The sequence below is a fragment of the Saccopteryx bilineata genome, chromosome 10, assembly GCF_036850765.1.
Source record: "Saccopteryx bilineata isolate mSacBil1 chromosome 10, mSacBil1_pri_phased_curated, whole genome shotgun sequence".
Lineage (NCBI taxonomy): Eukaryota > Metazoa > Chordata > Mammalia > Chiroptera > Emballonuridae > Saccopteryx > Saccopteryx bilineata.
Genome location: NC_089499.1, coordinates 43,053,682 through 43,070,003, shown reverse-complemented (window position 1 = coordinate 43,070,003; position 16,322 = coordinate 43,053,682). Strand labels below are relative to the sequence as shown.

The window sequence follows — 16,322 nt, the reverse complement described above, 5'->3', positions numbered from 1 at the left end:
GACAGAGAAGAGAAACTTGACTCATAAACAAGATTTTAAAAGTCTAAGAATAATAAAATGAGAAAACCAGTTAGGAGGTCCAACATTTGAATAACAATTCCACAAAGACTGTATAAAACAAAGAAAGGAAATAATCAGAGAAGTGATTTTTTTAAACTCAAAAATAAAGGATATGAATTTCCAGTTAAAAGAGTTCATCTAATACCAAGCAGAATGAATTATAATTGATTCCTTTTTAAGGCCAGCCATCATGATATCTCAGAACAAAAAAGCTTCTAGAGAGAAAAAACAGCCATCAGGTATCAAGAATCAGGAATTTAAATGGCTTTAGACTTTAATAATAACTAGAAGCCAGTGACAGAACAATGTCTTTAAAATTCTGAGAGAAAATTACCTCCAACCTAGAACTCTATATCCAGTCAAGTGGTAAATTATGTTTTAGGGAAGAACAATGACACTGTCACCTAGTCAAGGTCACAAAAAACTTACTTCCCACTGATAACCCCTTTCTCAGGAAACTACTGAAGGATACGTGCCAGCAAAATTCAGAAGTAAACCAGGTAAGAAGATGGGTGTACAGGATACAAATGATCCGACCCCAGAAAGAGGCAAAGGGGAGCCCCAATAAAATGGTGGCAGGGGGGACATCCATGAAGAGAGCAGAAACACCAGTTCCGACTGAAGCAGACTGGACATACTGACGAGATTTTAAGGCAATCTGGAGAACCAGCATAGTAGGGAGACTAACCGTAAGTAGACAAAAACAAGCAAAGTTTAAAAGCAGACAATCGCTGACTTTATGGAAAACAAACTGCAGGAAGAGAAAGCTACAATATACACATGGCTCAGCTGCAAAAGTGTTTACACAGCCATAATAATGTAAATATCAAACACTGATCAAATCATGACATAACTATATTGGAAGAATAAAGAATAGCAAAGTGGCACGTAAGTGGCAGAAACAGAAGGGATGAAAGAAAGATAAACCCCCATCGTCTGTAGGGTGGGAAGTCATAGAAATGCCTAAAGCTGAGAAACAGCAATATAAGCATGTTAGTTAGAACATGGAAATAAATACCAACAGAGTCAGCTAAAAGAATCAAAGGTGGTTACCTTTAGAGAATAGAAATGAGAAAGAGAAGGGCTGTTTTTTTCCTTAAGCCTTATAAGACTTTATGCACATATAAACTGAATATAAAACACAACGTTAAGAAAAAAAAAAAAACCCACAACATTAAGAAAAAAAAAATCATTCCTGGTATAAAAAAAATAAAGTCAACTAGGAGAGAAAGATGAGCACAGAAATTAAAATATTTACAAAGGAAAAGAAGTCTACAGAAAGGGAAGACTGATAATCATTTATTTCTCACCCCCAAAATTTAAATGGAGTACCAAGGACATTGAAAAAGGAGAAGAGTATAGCAAGAGAAATTTACAGGAAAAACTCCACTGCCATAAGGGTATCAGTGGCAATTAAGAAAGGTTTTCAAATTCATACTAACATTCTTTTTTGCCTGACCTCTGGTGCAGCAGTGGATAAAGTGTCGACCCTGGGAACACTGAGGTTGCCAGTTCAAAACCCTGCACTTGTCTGGTCAAGGCATATATGGGAGTTGATGCTTCCTGCTCCTCTCCCCTTTCTTTCTCTTTCTCTTTCTCTCTCTCTCTCTCTCTCTCTCTCTGTCTCTCTCTCTCTCCCCCCCCCTCCCCTCTAAAAGGAATAAATAAAAATTAAAAAAACAACAACATTCTTTTGAATTTCTGGTTTTAACAAACACACAAAAATAAATTAACAAAATCCTCTTACCTGCTTCTCCAAAAAGTGTGCAACTCTGGTCCTTTGTTCTTTTGGAATGGTAGGAAGGACCTTGTCAGCCATGCTGAAGTCCCTCCGCATGACAGCCGTCTGGTATTCCAGCACTGAAACCAGCAGGGAGTAGCTAACAATGTTCAGTTCCTTATCCCCCAGATAAAGCCGGTTGTCTTTAGGAATATAGCCCAGGAGATACATCGTTCTGTATTAGAAGCAGAAACTAATTTAGAAGTCCAGATCAATCAGTACACACTCCCTCTCTCTGCCCCTTGCTCAGAATCTTTCCATTTGATTGATGTAATTTTGGTTAGCAGCTGCCAATCTACTAACTGTAACACTGAAAAACCAGGCCTATCATTCCTATAAGCCAGCAATAGATTTTGTTTAAAAAGAATAGTTTCAAATTAGCATGCCTACAACAAAAACAAAATGATACTCGGCTACCTGTCCAAGTGGGCAATGGTGACTATTTCTCCTCCGACATAATAATTTAATCTGTTCACAGAACTTGTGTAAATGAAGCAATCGCCTACCCACAGCCCTGTTTTCACAATTTCCTGAATCTCACCAAGAACCTACAAGAAGAAAAGAAAGTTTATTACCTTATTTAGCAACAGAAATCCTGTCAGTAACAAAAAAGAATATAAGGAATGCAAAGCAAAATCCTATCTCAAGAAAATCAATCCTTGCAATATCTATTTCCTTTCTTCATTTAAGAACAAAATCCGAGATGAGTATTTGTAATGTAAAATCTGTGTCAAAGCTGTGATCTAAAACCGTTGATCTATATGCTATACAGGTGGTGTGTTGTAGAATTGTGCACCCGAAACCTGTGTAATTTTGCTAACCAGTGTCACCCTGTTAAAAAAACAACTCCTCACACACATGAAACTGGCATGACACATATTTCATAAATCTTCCAGGACATCTCCACATTTATCTTCACCATTTGAGAGCTCATTTAAATCACTGGCCAAACTGTCTTAACCAAACACCTAATTTCCTTACTGAAATATATCAAAGTTAGTCTAGGATTTCTTAAAACCAAAGCACAAATTTGTTTTAAACACTTTTAGACCCTGATCTTACAGCCAAGACTTTAATTTCTACATTTTCCCTAGCTCCTTAAATGCTTAGTTTCCCAAAACTTTATTTAAAAATGTTAAAATGAGTGAAGTTCTAAGAATATGTCACTTAAGAACAAAGCTCAAACGGTGCTGATGTGATTACCTCAAAGGCATCTTCAATGCCATCTTCAGTAACTCCCTCATGTGTTTCCTGTGCAGCCAAGACCTTTTCCGACAGATACTTAAGGATAAAAAATGACTCCTCAGTGGCAATACAGACTAGCTCTCCGGAGTCAGACCAGAAAATCTAATGACAAAAAACACAAATGACTTTGAATTTCTAAATGGATATGATAAGCTTATACACTTCATTACAAGAGTAATCTTCCATTAAGGTAAGTATACACTTAATTTAATGTAGTGAACATATACATATATTTGGGAAGGTGGACAGGGCAGTGCTGTTCTATTATCATCTAGAAATGGAAAAACACAAGGGAGACAGGAGCACTGTCATGTTCACTAGGTAGTCTGTAATTTACAGGAGGAGCCACCATTCCCTACTGTTCTAGAATAGCATTTCTCACCCTTTCTCCCCCATACCAATTCCCCCTGAACCTTTTTTAGACATTGTTTCCATAATAACCTTCCTCCATGAAATGTTAATACCATAATACCATAGATACTACTATATGTATGTTTATTCATGTATAACGCATATACATACACATATGGTATACAGGAGGTCCTCAGGTTACAACACAGTTCCGTTCCAACAGCGATGGAACCCGAATTTTGGTATAAGTCAAAACACAGCCTAGCCTAACACAAACGGAACACTTGTGCGTTTAACAATCCAAAACGGCGTAGGTAAGTGTACTGAGGGCACCAACTTTCTCACTCATACAGCATTACTGCCTATTCTTCCGCCACGTGCAACCAAACTAGTTTACTATGGGAGTAAGAGTAGTAAACTTGAAACATCGTATGTTGAGACTATTGTAACTCAAGGACATGTGAATACATACACATTATAGATAAAGTCTTTTGCACCCTACAAGAACCAATTCTTGTCCACTTCGCCCACTAAGAAAGAGTGCGTACTCTAGAAAACAGAAACAGGATCCCACGGAGCTGGATTTGTCTCAAAGATACTTTCCTAACAGTGAAAGCTGTCAAAGAAGCAGGTAGTTCTAAAGGTAGAAATTTTTGTTACTGGGAATGGTTACTTAGAGTTTACCCGGCCATTACCAAGTCAAGTATGAAAAGACTTTCTGAAATGAGTGGGAATGTTTCATGCCTTTCCAAATAAAGACCTCTCTGACTTCTTGTCTTTAAAGTATGCTTTTTTTTATGACTAGTACTTGGCATATGTATAACTTTTTATATTTTTCAAAATTTCCAACATCTATTGCCTTATTTTAATACCACAATTCTACATTTGTAAGCAATCCTGAGGTAAACGGTGCTATGTCCAATGCAGTGGAACGGGGACAGTAGGGTAGAAGGACATTTCTTGGCCTCGGGGACCCAGGGCTCATCACAAAGATGCACATTCCAAAAACAATGGAAGAACTCACATGTTTGGGCTGAATTTCAATTCTGCGTATGAGTTCTGTATTGTCCCAGTCATAGAAAGCTAAGCCGTTTACAGATCTGACCCCCAATAAGAAGCCTCCGTAGATACCTAAAAAGAACAAAAAGTTTTTGTTTGATTTTTGAATCATTACAAAGCTTCTAAAAATGTATCATATATAAATAACACTCACTTTCAGCTCCAAAATCTGGTTTGAATGATTTTTTTTCCTTAAAGTTCTTAAATATCTTGACAACACTGTTGCTCTCTCTGATTGCATATCTGGGGGGAAAAAACAGAAGGCAAACATAGCATATTATATACTAAACCATAATTTCACCAAACGTTACAAGTATCTTCAAATACACTTAAGCAGTGAACTATGCAAAAATATAAAACATCTGAACAATCACTAACATAAATTTTCCCTCAGAGTTAACACCTTATAGTTGAACAAATTATCAATGGGTTTCACACTATTACACAAATTACTGGGGCTTCCAGAATATTTTAGAAACTGACAAAAGACCCAAATGTCCATCAATGGGTGAAAGATTAAACCAACTGTGGTATATTTGTACAATGGAATAGTACTCTGCAAAAAAGGACCCAATTACTGATTCATGCAACAATATGGATAATTAATTCTCAAAAACACCGAGCTCAGCAAAGGAAGCCAGACAAAAGAGTGTATACTCCATAACTCCATTTACATAAAACTTTAAAGAAGACCAATCTAATCTACATGGTGACGAAAAGCAGGTCAGTGTCTGCCTGGGGCCCAGCAGAGTACTACCTGTTAAGGGAAACATGGGCTTTTTTTTTTTTTTTGAGGTGATGGAAATGTTCTATACTGCTCACAAAAATTACAGGATATTTTATCACTTCCTATTCATTTTGAAAGATCTCCTAATTTTTGTGAGTAGTACATATCTTGATTGTGCTGGTGGATTCAAGTTTGTATACATTAGTTTAAATTCACTGAAATGTACACTTAAAAGAAATATTTTGTATAAATTACACCTCAATAAAAGTGACTTTAAAAAAACGTTTGTAGCCCTGGCCGGTTAGCTCAGCGGTAGAGCGTCGGCCTAGCGTGCGGAGGACCCGGGTTCGATTCCCGGCCAGGGCACACAGGAGAAGCGCCCATTTGCTTCTCCACCCCTCTGTCGCGCTTTCCTCTCTGTCTCTCTCTTCCCCTTCTGCAGCTGAGGCTCCACTGGAGCAAAGATGGCCCGGGCGCTGGGGATGGCTCTGTGGCCTCTGCCCCAGGCGCTAAAGTGGCTCTGGTCGCAACATGGCGACGCCCAGGATGGGCAGAGCTTCGCCCCATGGTGGGCGTGCCAGGTGGATCCCGGTCCGGCGCATGCGGGAGTCTGTCTGACTGTCTCTCCCTGTTTCCAGCTTCAGAAAAATGAAAAACAAAACAAAACAAAACAAAAAAACGTTTGTAAGTGGCTCACTAGTTAGACATGTTTGGCAAAAATTTAAGAAAACTGCATATATTCAGGCATGTGCCTTGAAAGGGGGCTGTGGCCCCTGCAGGGTAGTCAAGAGTATTCTGACAAGTGCTGTGCTCCAGAGAGAAAAGATGCTGAAGTGTCTTGGCTGGACAGAGCTGAAAGTGGGAGCCCCACACCAGAGGCAGTGGTCTGTTGAGAGGGTAAGGCAGTTCACAGAGGTGGATTTAACGGCGGGCGCACCGGGCGCGCACCGTGGGCCCCGACTTCTGAAGGGCCCCACAAACCCCAACTTGACATATTTTCTAATGACTCCAAATTTGGTTTTAATATGTGCAATTTTAACATTAATAGTACATAATATTTTTTATTTAAAAATATGGTTAACATGTATTTTTATTTTCCCTCTTTTTTTTAAGGGGCCCAATATTTTCTTCTACGCTCGGGGCTTCAACCGACCTTAAACCGCCTCTGGCAATTCATGAACTATTTTTCTTAAGATAACAAAGGACCTTTTAGTACATGGAACTGTGTAGGAATGAGTGAATTTAGGAAATTTATGAAAAGATCAAAACAATTCTTTACCCTTTGGTGAATCTTTTTGTTAAAAAAAGAAATGCATTTTTATAACACAGTGCTGAGGGTTATCCACTTGGATCCAGAGGCAACCCAAAATATGGAGAAACAAGACTAAGAAAACCGTGAAGATGTAATTCCATATATGGTCTGAAAATGACTAAAACCTAATGTGTATTTCATGCAACAAAATGGAATCAAAAGGGAACCAGCCAGTGACTTTCTGGTATAATAATTCAAGGTAAATGTTATAACAACATTTTGTGAACATTCTAAAGTCAGACAGAATTTGTTTTATTAAGAACAGGAGGTAAGAATAGGACATGAATTTCTTAAAAGATTCAATGAAGTTCTTGTCAAGATGACATCAGACTATAGCACCTTTCACAAGCAGCTCAGAAAGGGGCAGCAGCACCTCAGCCACCAGGTCACAGGGTCACTGACCAAGGACCTAATGTGAAGACCTACCTTACCTTTCACCCTTAAGCACCAGGCCCTGCCCTAGACTCCCATCAAGGGAATTGGTGCCAGGTCCCCAGCTCCTGGGTTTACTAGGTCAGTTTGAGTGAGCCAGCTCAATAGTGAAAACCGAAAGGACAAAGCAGCTCATGCTGCACTGCTGCCTCTGACTCTCACCTTCCAACAGATAGCTCTGGTGAGAGCTGTTCTTTAACGTGGAGAAGCACAGCATGCACTGGGCCTCAAGAACCTCTTTAACCCAACACCTATTTGCAATGGCAAGCTAGATACCACACAGTCTACTTACTCTGAGGAATCATGTGCCCACGCAAATTCCTGGGCTGACCCAAAGCTCTTGTTTCTCAATGCCATTGCTGTGTAGATGATATACTCACCATCTCCACAAACCACGACAAACCTAGAAATTACAGAAGCCAGGGAGGGAGTTACAGAGGACCAATGACATGTACAAGAAACAATGATTCATATTTATAGTAAAATATTTCTAGTGACAAATGTTATTTCAGTTGATTGTTACAACTGAACCTAGTATCTTTTAAAGTTATACATTTCTTTGAATACAGAGCTAGATATAAGTATTCTACCCAACAAATCCAAAAGCAAATTATGAAGCTGGAGTTATTGCTGCAGTGGCTTTAATTATTATTTTTTTTATAAATAAAGGAGACTGGGGACAGGAAGATGAGAATGGCTGGAGATGGCCTGACCAGGCGGTGGTGCAGTGGATAAAGCATTGAACTGGGATGCGGAGGACCCAGGTTTGAGACCCTGAGGTCGCCAGCTTGAGCGCAGGCTCATCTGGTTTGAGCAAAGCTCACCAGCTTGAACCCAAGGTCGCTGGCTTGAGCAAGGGGTCACTCGGTCTGCTGTAGCCCCATGGTCAAGGCACATATGAGAAAGCAATCAATGAACAACTAAGGTGTCGCAATGAAAAACTGATGATTGATGCTTCTCATCTCTCTCTGTTCCTGTCTGTCTGTCCCTGTTTATCCCTCTCTCTGACTCTGTAAAAAAAATAAAAAAAATAAAATAAATAAATAAATAAAAGAATGGCTGGAGATGCATGGGGAGGACTCCAACAGTTCAACCAGGGTTTGTTGAGCACCAAGAGGTCTAGCACTTTGCTCATTACATTTACGCCATAAGAAGGTATCTTGTTGCAAGACCACTCTCATTTTAAAGCTGATCATTCAAACCAGCGGTTCTCAACCTATGGGTCGCGATCCCGGTGGGGGTCGAACGACCAAAACACAGGGGTCGCCTAAAGCCATCGGAAAATACGCGACCCACAGGTTGAGAACTGCTGATTCAAACAAAAATATCTCACTCTAGTTTACAATGACTTTATCAAAATAAACAGAATATTTTAGCATTTAACTAATGGGTATAAGTAGAATGTTGGATAGCCAAAGCTTTTTCAATAGATATAAAGCAACTCTCTTTAAAAAGTTCTAATTTAGAATACTATCTTGACTGCTACTGGATTGCCAAAGGTGAAATGCAAAGTTACAAACAAAAAGTGTCTTATGAGCGTGGCCTGTGGTGGTGCAGTGAATAAAGCATCAACCTGGAACACTGAGGTTGTTGGTTCAAAGGCCTGGGCTTGCCCACTCAAGGCACGTATGAGAAGCAACTACTACGAGTTGATACTTGCTGCTCCTTCTACCCTCCCCCCTTCTCTCTAAAAGTCAGTAGTCTTTCAAAAAAAAAAGTTTTATGTTAAGGGAAAAATATATAATGTGTTATTAATCTTCATAAAAAGAATTTATTACAAATAATCGTGAATATCATTTACTGAACTAGGCAGCATACTTAGTTTATATACTTTGTTTTTTTTAATATTCAGGACACCATTATAAAATGCCCAAATCTACTGTAAAAATAATTTTTAAAGCTCCACAGGCTTAAAGTCATTGTTTTAGCAACTCTTCTCTCATAAGATGTTTGGTGATTTATGAATCTTAAAGGAGGAACAGAACTGATGGTTCAAATTTGGGAAAAGAATTATTGCCAATCCCAAACCTTTTCCAAAAGATACATATGCACCTCAAAGTCAGCTTTTCTTCTTAAGAGCAATGAGTCAGTAAATACTGAGAGGGCACCTACCGAGTCTCAGGGTAAGACAAGATCCTTGCCCTCAAATGAGCACAAGGCCACAAACCAACATATTTGAAATAAGAGTAAACATAAAACTATGTAACTGTTCTAAACTGTGTGGTGGGACCAGACCAGAAAGGCAAATATGCTCCACCTTGCCTGCCAACCTGATCCACAGGTACGGGGCCTGCAGCTGGGCCGAGGATTGTGAGGCCAGGGCAAAAGCTCTGTGAGGAATGTCCACCACAGGGCAGGAATGGATACTCTGTGGCCATGCAAACCCTGCTCTAACATACATAAGAAGCTCAAAAGGAGATTTGGCTGATGGCTTACCGCCCATTAGGGTTATGCTGGATAGTCTGAGGGTATATTTCACAACTGCCCATATCCTTTACTGCCAGTGGTAATCTTTCTCCATCTTTAATTTCAGTATCTCCCATTGCTTTTAAGTTGGCCTGCTGGACTTCCGAATGCTTGGCCCAAATTATCTTTCCATTGGCATCCATGGACATGGCAGGTTCCTCCCGACCAAGCTGGAAGAAAAAGTGACTCTTAGCAACGAAAAGGAAAAGCAAAACCACAGCAAAATAAACATTTCCTATTTTACTTTCTTCTGTTTCAGATCTCCAGTGCTTAATCTCATGTGCTTAATAAAAGCAGTGCCAGTTTAACACACCTGGTGACTTGAAAAATGACTGCTTGAACACACAATGAAAACTGCTTCCCCTATAATAATCTATTCAGAGAGCTAGTATAATTAGCGATTACCTTAACGATGATACTCCCTTCGTCATAGCCCAAAGCGACATTGTTGGACCCTCTCAGACTGGCCACACACCACACCCTCTCCATTCCATAATTCAACGTGCTCTCAAGGCGATACGTGCTTGAATGCCATATACGCACTGTTCCTAAAGAAAAGAAGGTGAATATTCCCTCTTAACTTCAACAGCCAACAATGAACTGTGTCAGGTGAACCAGACACATGGAAGTCTTTATGTTTAAACAGAAAACACTTCCTGGCAGCTTTTTTAAAAATTAAGCTACTCTATAAGTGATTTTATAAAGCAATCTAAATAGAAAATGTATTTGATCCCCATCAGGGTGCACATGGGAAGCAACCAATGAATGCACAATTAAGTGGAACAGCAAATGAATGCTTCCCTTCCTACTCCCTTCTCTCTCTCCAAAAATCAATCAATAATTTTTTTTTAAAAAGTGTAAGAAACTAAAACTAAGAACTGTAATTCTAATGACAGAATTTCCCGGCAACAGGTGCTTTATACATGAGATCTCTTCTCATCCTTTCACAGGAATCCTGTGAGGTGGGTATGTCTATTCCCATTTCATAATTTCCCCAAAGCACACTTCCATGATGTGACAGAACTTGAATCTAACCCAGGTTTTAGACTTCAAAGCAGAGGCTTTTTCAGTTTTTCTCTATGACTTCTAAATGTCTTCATTTAAAAGTAATAGTCAAAACACATTAGGATGCTGATGATGATATCTCTTTATTCTTTTATAGTTTAAGTATTCTAGTCTAATAAAAATATCAAAAATCTTTGGAAAACACCAATTACAATGCAGACGTACCTGACTTAAATATCCACTTAGTAGTTATTAGCACAGGAATAAACATACATTTCCAACTTACCATCTTCTGAACCTGTGATGATGATTGGCAACTCGGGATGAAAACTGGCACAAGACACATTTTGGGCATGGCCCTCCAGGGTCTGCACACACGTTTTATTCTGGAATCAAGACACAGAAAACATTTTTATTAGAGAAAAACAAGTAACTCATCCTTAATTTTCCCAGTGCACAGATCTAAATAGTATTCAGTACATCTTTAAAATAGAATTATCTTGTGTATATATTTCCTCTTATTTCATAGTACAGGCAAATGTAAATATCACATTTAAAGATGAAAACACACACACACACACACACACCACACACACCCTAACTCTTCCTAGGACAATGTTTCTATTAACTGCTTGGGGAAATTTTTATGTGAGAAACAAAAAAAAATAACATTTAATAAAATCTTGAAGATAAAAACTAGAGTAAAAGTCCTGACCGATGGTGCAGTGGATAGAGTGTTGACCTAATGCACCGAGGTAGCCAGTTCAAGCCTGGGTCACCGGCTTGATCCCGAGGGTGCCAGTTTGAGCCCCAGTCAGGGCACACGCAAACAGCAATCAGTGGTACCAGTAAGTGGAATGAGCTGAAGCTTCCTTCTCTCTCCTTCCCTCTTCCTCTCTCACAAAACAAAAACAAAACAAAAAACCAAAAAATATTATAGAGTAACAAGAGTTCATAACTACGTTTACAAGAATATATGGCAAAATGGTTGTACCATGGCTAGTTCATGACATTATTCATTGCTCTGCTAGTTTTCAAATATAAACAAGTCTGCCAATGATGATACTAAAGGATGTAATAATTCACTTTAATTAAAATGTTAAAATTTCTTTGTTTTATTAATCTTTTAATAGTTTTATTTATTATTTTTATGTTAAATATCATTGGCCAGGACTGTAGGAATGAAAAATTCAGTCAACATCTGCCTTACAGGGGATAAGAAAAATTCTGCCTGATCTTAGCAAAGGTAAAGGAGAGAATTCAGTTTGTAAGAGGCATCATTTCCCCACTGAATCTCTCTCGGCATCATGTCCTGAACAAGTGGAATTAGTAATCTAAGAAGTCTTATTTCAAGAGGTAACAGTAACATATAAGCTTTAAAGGGATTCTTAAACTAGTATTAACAAGATTTTGAACAATTCTTTTTTTTTTAATTTTTTTTTATAATTTTATTTTTTTAATGGGGTGACAATAAATCAGGGTACATATATTCAAAGAAAACATGTCCAGGCTATCTTGTCATTCAATTATGTTGCATACCCATCACCCAAAGTCAGATTGTCCTGTCACCTTCTATCTAGTTTTCTTTGTGCCCCTCCCCCTCCCCCTTTCCCTCTCCTTCTCCCCCCCCCCCCCCGTAACCACCACACTCTTATCAATGTCTCTTAGTCTCGCTTTTATATCCCACCTACGTATGGAATAATGCAGTTGAACAATTCTTAAACTCTTAAAACCACAAAGAGGCCCTGGCCAGTTGGCTCAGTGGCAGAACATCGGCCTGGCATATGGATGTCCCAGGTTCAATTCTCAGCACACAGGAGATGCAACCATCTGCTTTTCCACCACTCTGCCTCTCCTTCTCTCTCTCTCTTTCCCTCCCACAGCCATGGCTTGATTAGAGCACACTGGCCCCAGGCACTGAGGATGGCTCTGTGGAGCCTCCATGTCAGGTGCTAGAAATAGCTCGGTTGTAAGCATGGCCCCAGATGGCAGAGCATTGGCCTCAGCTGGGGGATGACAGATGGATCCTCATTGGGGCACACACGGGTGTCTGTTTCTTTGTCTCCCCTCCTCTCACTTGGAAAAGAAAAAAAGAACACAAACAAAGAACAATATTTATGAATTTCAAAAAGGACTAAATGTGCCACTTACATCTGCTAGTGATGACCTGGTAATATACAATTAGTCCAGTAGCAGAACAGTTGGTTTTTATTGTTTTCTGACCGTAAGAGATCATTAAAGGTGAAGACTATGACACTGTATACACATGTACACACACACACACACACACACACACACACACTCTGATCACTGGGCCATATAACCAATGAAATGGTAGGTAAACCAATCTTCGTGGTCAAAAGAAAATAAAATAAAATAGTGCTCTGCATGTTTCACTCTACAAAAAAGAATTCCCCTAGAAAGAATCCATTAAAATCAGCTGCAATTATAAGAAGGAATGGGACTGGTGACATTATCTCTGATAGATGTAGATGAGGTTGATCCAGGTTTAAGTGTGCTATCTTTGTGATAGCACCTGTCAGCTGTCGATTTTCTTCTGAGAGCTTCACTATTTCTGAAGTCTTCTACATACTCTTCCATGAGTTTCAGTATCATTGAGTGAAACACTGGTTTTGGCATGGGTCCATCTTGTGTAGATGCATTCAGTGGGATAGCTTGGCTAGGTACCAGATCGTTCAATGCATCACTTTCCTTGGGCATTTCAAAAACACACCTCAATTTAGCATCCAATAATTCCTCAGGGTTTTGCCTCTTTCCATATCTGAAATGCTTGGTGGAACGTTGTACTATAAACTTGTGTTTACGCTTTTCATTGTGATCATAGTAAGGCTGTAGCATTATGAAACAGTCATAGTCACCCTTGGGTCAATAATTCCACTGTTGGGCCTTACACGGTACTGATGAGGTGCTGTAGTCTTCACTTTGAAATGTTCTTTTCTATCAGATGGATTTCACAATTTAAGATTTGTGGTGATGCCTGACCAGGCAGTGGCACAGTGGATAGAGCATCAGACTGGTACACAGAGGACTCAGGTTCAAAACCCCGAGGTCACCAGCTTGAGTGTGGGCTCATCTGGTTTGAGCAAGGCTCACCAGCTTGGACCCAAGGTCGCTAGCTTGAGCAAGGGGTCACTCAGTCTGCTATTGCCCCATGGTCAAGGCACATATGAGAAAGCAATCAGTGAGAACTAAGGTGCCACACAAAGAACTGATGCTTCTCATCTCTCCCTTCCTGTCTGTCTGTCCCTCTCTCTGTCTCGGTCATAAATAAATATTTCTGACTACATCGGTGAAGAGGTCTTTGAATCTGAGGTCTGGTAGAGCAGTGGTCCCCAACCCCCAGGCCGTGGGCTGGTACTGGTCTGTGGGCCATTGGGTACCGGTCCACAGAGAAAGAATAAATAACTTACATTATTTCCGTTTTATTTATATTTAAGTCTGAATGATGTTTTATTTTTAAAAATGACCAGATTCCTTCTGTTACATCCGTCTAAGACTCACTCTTGACACTTGTCTCGGTCATGTGATACCTTTATCCGTCCCACCCTAAAGGCCAGTCTGTGAAAATATTTTCTGACATTAAACCGGTCTGTGGCCCAAAAAAGGTTAGGGGACCACTGTGGTAGAGGGTCAAGGACCAGGATTTGCTGGTGCTTTAACCATGGCCCCAGAGGCAGACCATGAGAGGGAGTGCAGTGAGTGTGTGCCTGCAGCAATGATTTGCTGGCTGGGAATGGGGGACTATGGCAGCAATGGCTCCACAGAGCTCTATGATGTGGCCAGTTCACAGCTCCCGCACCCCAAAGCAGGCCACTAGACTGCCAGGTTGGTAGGCCACCCACTGGGTCAGCAGCTCTAGGTCTCACAACTGAGTCAACCCACACCAGCCACAGTGGTCAAAAGCACTGCCATCCTCGGCACCCCACGTGATGCCTTCTGTGAGTGGCTAGAACCCTAAAATTTCTAATTTCTACTATTAAATGAAAAATAAACATGACAGCATTTTATTTTTTAAACTGTGACAGGCATTTGTTTTCATGTTCACAGAGAATTCTGGGACCACAGTTTAGGTACAAATACTGAGACCTTGAGTTATTATGCTATGAACAGAGTTCAACAATCTAAGTTTTAACTGTCCTGTGAGAAACATAAGAAGCATGTCTAACATATGGAAAGCAGAATTATAAAGGAACTGTACCTGATAGTCCCATATTTTAACCAGACGGTCATCTGCACCTGAAATGAGGTATGGTTTGTCACCGCCACTGTAGTAGTCAATGCAATTCACGCCTTTCTCATGTCCCTCCAAAGTGAAGTTTGGTGAGGAAGAGCCCAGCTGCCACACCTTCAGAGAGCAAAAGCATCTGCCAGTCAATACAGGGTCTTGCTTCTCAGAAAACAGCTCTACCACCCCTCTGACATAATATATAAAATGCGAAAGCCCAGGAGAGAGAAGCTAAACATGTTCATGTTTTCTACCCATTTGTTTTTGTTCTGTTCACTTTACCTAAATTTCCAGGGGGCAGAATCAGTATGATGTAATCTCAAAATGCCAATTTGCAGCTTTCATCCCTAGAGATTATGACTCAGTGACTCTACAACGAGCCGAGGAAACTAGATCTTTAAAAGACACATCAGGTAATCCACAGGCTACACTTTGAGAAACTTGAAGGAAAGGAAGTGATTTTATGAGAGATTTAATATAAAGCTAATGAAAGTGGATTTCATAAGATGTATTAAAAATTACTGCTTAATTAAAAGCATGGAAAAGTAGTCAAACATTACTAAAGCATTGGTGTTGAACTTTATCTTTACAACTACTTAATGAATGCCTACTATACGGGAGTCCCTGTAGGAAGTATAAAGATGTGCAAACAAATGTATGCCACTTACTGTGCACAACAAACTTTACCATATCCAAAGATAAGACAATTCTTAATCTATAGATATACCTAATTTAGCTAAAAAGGTTCAAAACTAATTTCTAAGTTTCCAACCTATGTCAAAAGTAAGGACAATGCAATGAAAGGGAAAAAAAAGTAAGGTCAAAACACTAAGATATTCAGACATATAACATTTAATAATAATTAAATTGTCCAACAACATATAACATTTTATATAAGTTAAAGGAAAAAATGTTAGATAGCTATAATCATAAGCAAAAGTTAAAGCCATATATCGTTTTAAATCTATGAATACAGAAATATTTTAAATATTGTAATAAAAAAAGAAATATGACTGCAACACATATTCAGCATCTATCTAGTCCAGACAAGGCACTATGCTGCTTGCTAATGTCTCTTTGGGGGAGGAAGGTGACACACAGTTCCTGCCCCAAACATCAACATTTCAAAGGATAAAAATTCCCGAAGGCACATTATTATTCAATGTGAAGGCCATAACAGAGGCAAAACCAATGGAATGAATGCGATGAGCATGACTGGCTCTGTCTAGAGGTGAAACAGATGTCTGAAGAGAGAGTCCCAGAGTAAATAATTGTGCTAAGCCTTGAAGGATGAGTAATTCACCAGAGAAAAATAAATCAAAATGGGAGAATAGGCCCTGGCGGGTTGGCTCAGCAGTAGAGCGTCAGCCTGGCATGTGGAAGTCCCGGGTTCAATTCCCGGTCATGGCACACAGGAGAAGTGCCCACCCTTCCCTCTCCCCTTTCTCTCTATCTCTTTCTTCCCTTCCTGCAGCCAAGGCTCCAATGGAGCAAAGTTGGCCCGGGCACTGAGGATGGCTCCATGGATTCCACCTCAGGTGCTAGAATGGCTCTGACTGCAGTGGAGCAACGCCCCAAAGGGGCCGAGCATCACCCCCTGGTGGGCTTGCCGGGTGGATCCCGGTTGGGCACATGCAGG

The 16,322-nt window shown here is 39.9% G+C and overlaps 1 protein-coding gene and 1 pseudogene across 1 annotated transcript in view; both read right to left on the bottom strand.

Annotated features, from left to right (window-relative positions):
• COPB2 (COPI coat complex subunit beta 2) overlaps window positions 1–16,322 on the bottom strand; it is a 37,739-nt gene that overhangs the window by 6,932 nt on the left and 14,485 nt on the right. The window contains exons 6-15 of the mRNA XM_066244460.1: window positions 14,657–14,803; window positions 10,724–10,823; window positions 9,838–9,980; window positions 9,403–9,602; window positions 7,259–7,369; window positions 4,650–4,738; window positions 4,461–4,567; window positions 3,044–3,187; window positions 2,258–2,388; window positions 1,808–2,015 (exon numbers count right to left, since the gene is read on the bottom strand). Of these exons, the coding sequence (XP_066100557.1) occupies window positions 1,808–2,015; window positions 2,258–2,388; window positions 3,044–3,187; window positions 4,461–4,567; window positions 4,650–4,738; window positions 7,259–7,369; window positions 9,403–9,602; window positions 9,838–9,980; window positions 10,724–10,823; window positions 14,657–14,803 (1,380 nt within the window). The remainder of the gene's footprint in view (window positions 1–1,807; window positions 2,016–2,257; window positions 2,389–3,043; window positions 3,188–4,460; window positions 4,568–4,649; window positions 4,739–7,258; window positions 7,370–9,402; window positions 9,603–9,837; window positions 9,981–10,723; window positions 10,824–14,656; window positions 14,804–16,322) is intronic.
• LOC136314541 (vesicle-associated membrane protein-associated protein A-like) lies at window positions 12,831–14,370 on the bottom strand (annotated as a pseudogene).